Here is a 7,373-nt window from a genome sequence, read left to right as displayed (position 1 = left end):
CTTCCTTCCTTCCTTTCTTCCTTTCTTCCTTCCTTCCTTCCCTCTCCTTTTTCTTTCCCTCCTTATTTCTGCTGTATCTGTGGTAAAAATGTTATTTAGGCTTTTCTTTTGCATGTTATAAACGCAATTAATGAATATACATCACTTAGCAAGATGTCTTCCCTTTCAGTCACTCTTGCCATTATCCCCGTTACTTGGAAGATAGTAACTGAGTCAATCTGTAGAGATGAGTAGAGGTATGGTATGGCACAGTGGACAGAACACTGGATTTGGAGTCAGAGGAGTTGGGGTGGAAAATCCTGTCTTCCCCACTTACTGCTCCTGTGACCTCGGGTAACTCACTTAACTTCTAGTTTTCTCATCAGTGAATGTGAGTGTTGGACTAGATGACCTCTGAGGTCCCCTGCAGCTGTAAATCTATGATCCTAAGTGTTCCCTTCAGCAGGCTAGACAAAACCATGTCTTTATTCTTTCTGTAGTCAAATAAATGATTTAGATAATGAAATGATAACCTATGTCTTGAAAAAATAATACATACTGCCTGTAAAATGCCTTTCTTTAAGATCAGTGACTATAAGTTAATATAAAAATTAGTAGCAATTTGTCCAAATTCATTCTGGTTCGGGTTAGTTCTGGCCAAGTTAGAATGATTAATATTTTCCAGCTCATCACAACCTTACTTACAGGTTTAACAGGCTTTAATTCAACATGATCCTGGGGGGACTGATGGTAGGAGTGTGTGTCAAGTCCACCTATGAAGTCAACTGAAAATATAACAGTCCAATATAAATATATAGATGGAAATGAAAAATACACATAAAAATGAAAATTTAAAATAGAATACACAGAAATAAAAATTATTCATATCTGTAATTTACCATAAAATGGAAAATAAATGTTTTTAATATATGACTAAAGTCAATGAATAAATAAATGGTGAAATTTAAGAGACATTCAAAGTATGTAGGAACTTTTAGACTGAAAAAAATCAAATCTCCCATTTTTATTGGTTTTGATAAAAGACAAACTAACACCAGAATATCAATTTATTTATAATGCCCCCGGAATAGTCATTTACATATCCTTTCTCTTTATATGTCAAAACCTATGTTTTTTGCTACAGATGCCATACTCCACTTTTTCCTAATATGTTCTGTTCATGTTTTTAAAAGGCTCTCAAGAAGTCACTTAATAAACCTCTTTTAGTCTTGATAGGACTCCCCTTAACACATCCCACAGAGAGTTAACTTTGTCTTTAAAATATTCAAGGGAGTTTTAATAACCTCCTTGGTAAAGTTACCAGATGTCTCACTTCCCCTAGAGTTAGAATTTTCTTTTGAAGTGTTTGTTCTGAATCCCTCCTGTGTCACTCAAACTCTTCTTGTCCAATACTCATTTCAACCACTAGTTCTAATTTATTTCAACTGCAGCTCAGCTGTGTTTATGTTCATCTCTAATTATCAATCAACTTGAATTAGGATTAAGTTATATTATATAAGTACAAGTTTAACAGGTATGAAGTCAAATAATGCCCTTGTGCATGTCTGAATTAATACCTGTGTTACCTTGAAAGAGTCACTTGCTTTCTCTGTCTCAGTTTCAATATATGCAAAATGAGGGGGTTGACCTAAATGATCACTATTTTTCTAGCTCTACATTCCATAAAGTCATCACGAATCCCTTAAGTCATTCATTGTTCCTAAAATATTTTCTATGTTTATTTCTACATTGCCGACATATATCTTTAAACAATAATATAAATACACCTATTTCTCTGTGTATATGCATATATATGTGCGTATATATATATGTATATATATATATATATATATACATACAGAAAAATCTATTATACAAACACACAATGTACCCAAAGTTTATACAAAGACTTAGTCATAACCCATTCTAATGCCAGTCACTTAGGTGAATGAACACTGACCTCCATTAATAAGAACTCAACTAGAAATTAGATTTGGGCTTGGATTTTCCTTAGTCACTCTCTCCCCCTTCCAAAATAATCATGAATCATTTTATTACCATTACCAAATTATATAACTGTTTCTCTGAGCAGATCAAATTATAAATTGACTAAGTGTTCTAATTCAAAAATATTTAAGACTAATTATAATGGAAGAGCAACTGAGGAAGGGGTTCTAGAGCTGAAGAGATCATACTACAGGGAAAGAAGTACTTTTTTGAATATAATTTTGTACCCGGGGACATGATCTCATCTACAGCGTGGCTGCATCCATGTGATAGCAAGGTATTTTATAATGGAGGTTAACCATAGTGAAAAATGTCATGTCATGTTAATACGGCAAAGTATAAGCTCTTAATCACCATTTTACCTCCCACATCCCTACTTTTTTCTTCAAAGCATCTGGTCAAGTGTTTCTAATCCTACCCTCCATTTCCATTAATCATATCTTCATTATACTTTCAGTTTTTGATAAGTTGGTCTTTGTGAGGATCGTTGGCAGGCTTTGTGGGGAGTGGGAAGGGGGGATGACTAAGAAATGTTGAAACCAAATAATTTAGTGTCAATTATGTAAAAAAAAAAGCTGACCATTTAAAATCCCCTATCCCTTATCCGTTCTGGGAAAGTGAAATGTTACATATAAACATTGGCTCAGGAACCAGCAGGGATCTCCTTTACTTTTAGATCTTACTAATCTATTTCCTGGGCCAAACTCAAACAGAGCACATAGCTGCCAAGTCACCTCTTAGAAGAAATAATGTTTCTTGTAATTGAGCTTCTTTGCAATTACCCCCTCCAGTCACCTCAAATCTCTGACAAGGATGCTAACCAAGTGGATGGATGGATTGTAAGAGTTGTTATATATTAATAGCGATACCTTGCTGCATGAGAACACTATTGTGTTTTCACCTTGTAAAAGTTACACAACCACTCAAAACTTTGCTGTTTGTCTACAGGAAAGCTTAGGTCATAAACTAAATTTCCTTTGGATAATTCAGTACTCCAGAGCCATACTTAATTCCCCACCCAGTTTTCCCATTCCTAGTTTGCTTTATACATAAGCAAAAGAGATCTCAAAGACGATTGATTTCTGCCCTCTTCCCCCCATGCTGGTCTTCAGGGTAAAAAATGTGCAAGGTGGGCATAATGAATGCTGCTGATTGCTGACCCTGACAGCTTCACATGACAAATAATTCATCACATGCCCTGTGAACTTGAAGGCTCTAGCTCCTTGGGAGCTAGGAGAGGAATTGCCCACAGCTGAGTGTTTCTTGGTGTGGTTCAGACACAATCTAAGTGCTAATGCCTTCCTGCCCCTATGGAAACAAGATTGGTTCTTACTGTAAATCTATAAGTAATATCTAGAGAGATCTTTGTGGACTTGATTCTCCATTTCTTTGCCTATCTGTGGGCTCTTCTGTAAAGGAGTCTTCTGCAGTAAGAGCACAGAGTAGATCTTCTCTCTCTCTCTCTCTGTATCTCTCACTCTCTCTCTGTGTGTCTGTCTCTCTCTCTCTCTCTCTCTCTCTCTCTCTCTCTCTCTCTCTCTCTCTCTGTGTTTGTGTGTATGTGTGTGTGTGTGTGTGTGTGTGTATTTGGAGGAAGTGAACTAATAATGAAACAAGTCCATTTTTATAGTAGTGTGATATCTGTACTTCAGATTTTATGAGATGGCTAGCATCTAAAAAATAGGAAGTTCCATTCATTTTTGCTGCCTTCAAGAGATCTCTGATTTGAAATATGAAAAAAATAGAACCAAAAGTATCTTGGATTATTGTACTTGTTTTCTAATTTTAATTGATTTGATTTATAAATTTGGGAAATTGCATTCAACAGGAAGGCAATTACTTAATGCCTTCCATTAAGGGCACTGAGTACACTACTATTACTTCCATAGAAGAGTACTATGCTAAATACCAAAGGTGATGACACATAATGGATTTGGAATCTGAAGGGCTGAGTTCAAATTCTGGTTCTGTTCTCACTAGCTGTGTGGTTTGGGGCAAATTATTTAACCTCTTTGGGTCTTTGCTGTTGTTCCATCATTTCATTCGTGTCTGACTCTTTGTGACTCCTTTTGTGCAGAGGTACTGAAGTGGTTTTCCATTTCCTTCTCCAGCTCATTTTACAGATGAGGAAGCTGAGGCAAACAGGGTTAAATGACTTGCCCATTCATTTTACAAAAAAAGAAATTCTGAGACTTAGTTTCCTTTTTTGGTAAAATGAATGGATTGAAGAAAATTATCTTAAGCTCCCTTCAAATTTGAACTCTTTAAGTTTAGATAAGATTTGTATCCCTGCTTTCATGGAGCTGATAGTCTGGTAGATAGATATCGTATGTGTCCCAAATAATAAATAATTACATTATAGAAGTGAAAGAAAAGTGTGGTATAAGATTTAGGAAAAGGGTTTGTGGGGAAGATCCCTCTTACTGGGGCAGAGGGGGAGGAATGAGAAGAGGTTTCTTTGAAAGAGTTTGGCTTTAAAGGATAGATAGGAACTCAACAGATGAAGAGAGAAAGGCAGGACGTTCTAGGAACAGTGAGAAAAGTTTCAAAGGAAAAAAAGTGTGGGATGTGATTGGGGGACAAGTATCATAATTTAATTAGAGAGAAGAGTATGGATGGAGAGGAATGTGAAATAAATTTGGAAAGGTGAGGTGGTTCAGATTGTAGAGGGCCTTTGATAGATATTTTCAACAGGTAGATAGCATAATATCATAGATTGGTGACTCTGTGGCTCAGTGGATGGAGTGCTGGGCCTGGAGTCAAGAATACCTAAATTTAAATGTGCCGTCAGACACTTCCTAGCTGTGTGATCCTGGGTAAGTCACTTTATCACTATCTGCCTCAGTTTCTGCAACTGTAAAATAGGGGATCATAATATCACCAACCTTACAGGGTTGTTGAGGGGATCAAATGAGATAATATTTGTAAAGTACTTTGCAAACTTTAGGCATTATATAAATGCTAACTATTATTATTTAGAGCTGGAAGAGACCTAAAAGGCCATCTACTTCAACCCTTAATTTTACAGATGAGGAAATTGAGGCACAGAGATGTTAAGTGACTTGCCCAGGGTCATACAACTAGGAAAAAATCTGAGGACAGTTGTGAACGTCCTGACAAAATGCTCAAGTCCTCAAAGAGATGAGAGTACTGGATCATCTTACTTGTCTCCTGAGGAACCTATATTTGGGCCAAGAAGCAACAGTTAGAAACAAATATGGAACAACTGATTGGCTTAAGATTGGAAAAGGAGTATGACGAGGCTGTATATTATTTATTTAACTTACATGCAGAGCGCATCATACAAAATGCCAGGCTGGATGATTCAAAAGCCAGAATTCAGGTTACCTGGAGAAATAACAATCTCAGATACACAGATGATATCACTCTGATGGCAGAAAGAGAAGAAGAATTAAGTAGCCATTTGATGAGAGTGAAAGGGAAAGTGTAAAAGCTGGCTTGAAGTTTAACATTAAAAAAAAAATCCTAAGATCATGGCAACTAGTCCCATCACTGCCTGGGAAATAGAGAAAGGAGAAATGGAAGCAACATCAGATTTTATATTCTTGGGCTCAAAGATCACTGCAGACAGTGACTGCAGTCATAAAATTAAAAGATGCTTGCTCCTTGGAAGGAAAGCTATGGAAAATCTGGACAGTACACTCAAAAACAAAGACCTTGCTTTGCTGACATAAGTCCATATAGTCAAAGCTATGGTTTTCCCAGTAGCAACACATAGCTGTGCAAATTAGACTATAAGGAAAGCTGAATGCTGCACAATTACCACTTTCAAATTGTGGTGCTAGAGAAGACTTTTGAGCGTCCCTCAGACAGCAAGGAGATCAAATCAGTCAATACTAAAAGAAATTAATTCAGGCCATTCACTGGGAAGTCAAATATTGAAGCTGAAACTTAACAACTTTGGCCACATAATGAGAGGACAGGACCCATTGGAAAAGAATCTGAGGTTGGGAAAGATTGGAGGCAAAAGGAAAAGGAGACAACAGAGGATGAGATGAGATAGTATCACAAAAACAATGAACATGAATTTGGACAGAGTTCAAGAGATAGTGAGTGGAGGATAGAAGGGCCTGGCATGCTGGCATCCACGGGGTCACAGAGAGTTGGACATGACAGAACAACAGCAACAATAAACTTCCTGACTCCCAGCCCAGCATTCGATTAACTGAGATGCCTAGCTCATAACTCTCAGAGACAGTATTTGAACCTAGGTTTTTGTAAATACGGGTCTCAGTATACTATCTGCAAAATTATGCCATCTCTCTGTTAAGGAAAGCTATCATAGGCATGCAATTTTCATAAATGTTGAGTGGTAATAGAGGGTAGAATGAGATTAGGAAACAGCTAATAATAGTCCAGTTTGGTTAGAATATAGATCACAAGAAGGGGAATAATAGGGAATAAAGAGGGAAAGTTAAATCGGAACCTGGTTATAGGACCTTAAAAGCCAGGCTAAGAAGTTTGATTTTTAACTATCGATATCGGCAGCTCACTGTCATTTGGGCGAAGTACAATAATTTAGTGCAATAATTTTGACAACATGAAGGATAGGCTAGAGACAGGTGAGACCAAAAGCAGATAGGAAGCTGTTATACTTCTCTGGGCAAGAGCTGATAAAGTCCTGAAGTAGGTTGGTGGAAGTAAGAGTGAGAAGACAGATTAGAGATGCTACGGAAGAAAAAATCAAGGGAACTTCGAAATTGGTTGTGGGGGATGGATAAGGGGGAGAGAAGAGTCAAAAGTGATTGTGAGGTTTCAACCTGGGTCACTGGAGGATGAGGCTACCATAAACAAAAGTAGGGGGTTGGGAGGTCAATTTAAATAATCAAAAAGAATGTATTAATCTACTACTATATACAAAGTATTGGGCAAAAAATGAAACAGTTGATTGGGGGAAAATGATGCATTTTATTTTCAACATGTCAAGTTTGAAGTGCCTTTAGTACCAGCTGATAGTTGGAAATATGGGAATGGGATTTATGAGGGGAGGGTTTGAAGGTGGATGTGTAAATTGGGGAATCAACACACAACTGAGTCCTTGGGGACAGCTAAGATTACCAAAGGTGAGAGTGTAAAGAGAGAAGGGGCATAGATCTATAGATTTAAAACTGGAAGATACATTAGAAGTCGCTTAGTCCAACATCTTTATTTTACATATGGAGAAATTGAGGAACAGAGAGTTTCAGTGATTTCTTTAAGGTCACACAGGTAAGAAAGTAGCAGAATCGGGAAAGCAATAGAATAAGACCTGGGTCCCATAATTCTAGTGCTAGAATTCTTTGGCCTACATCATGAGAGTCAAGGACAAAGCCCTTGGGAACCACTGCATTTAGGCACAACCATATTTGGGCAGTGGAAGAAGGACC

At 37.3% G+C, this 7,373-nt stretch overlaps 1 protein-coding gene across 1 annotated transcript in view; it reads right to left on the bottom strand.

Moving 5' to 3' along the window:
- Positions 1-464: 464 nt before the first annotated feature.
- NKAIN3 (sodium/potassium transporting ATPase interacting 3) overlaps positions 465-7,373 on the bottom strand; it is a 451,267-nt gene continuing 444,358 nt past the window's right edge. The window contains exons 7-8 of the mRNA XM_036744080.1: positions 685-764; positions 465-473 (exon numbers count right to left, since the gene is read on the bottom strand). Coding sequence (XP_036599975.1) covers positions 465-473; positions 685-764 — 89 coding nt within the window. The remainder of the gene's footprint in view (positions 474-684; positions 765-7,373) is intronic.

The sequence above is a fragment of the Trichosurus vulpecula genome, chromosome 1 (assembly GCF_011100635.1).
Source record: "Trichosurus vulpecula isolate mTriVul1 chromosome 1, mTriVul1.pri, whole genome shotgun sequence".
In the NCBI taxonomy this organism is placed as follows: Eukaryota; Metazoa; Chordata; class Mammalia; order Diprotodontia; family Phalangeridae; genus Trichosurus; species Trichosurus vulpecula.
Note: the sequence above shows the minus strand (reverse complement) of the source record. Positions and strands in the feature narration are given on the sequence as shown.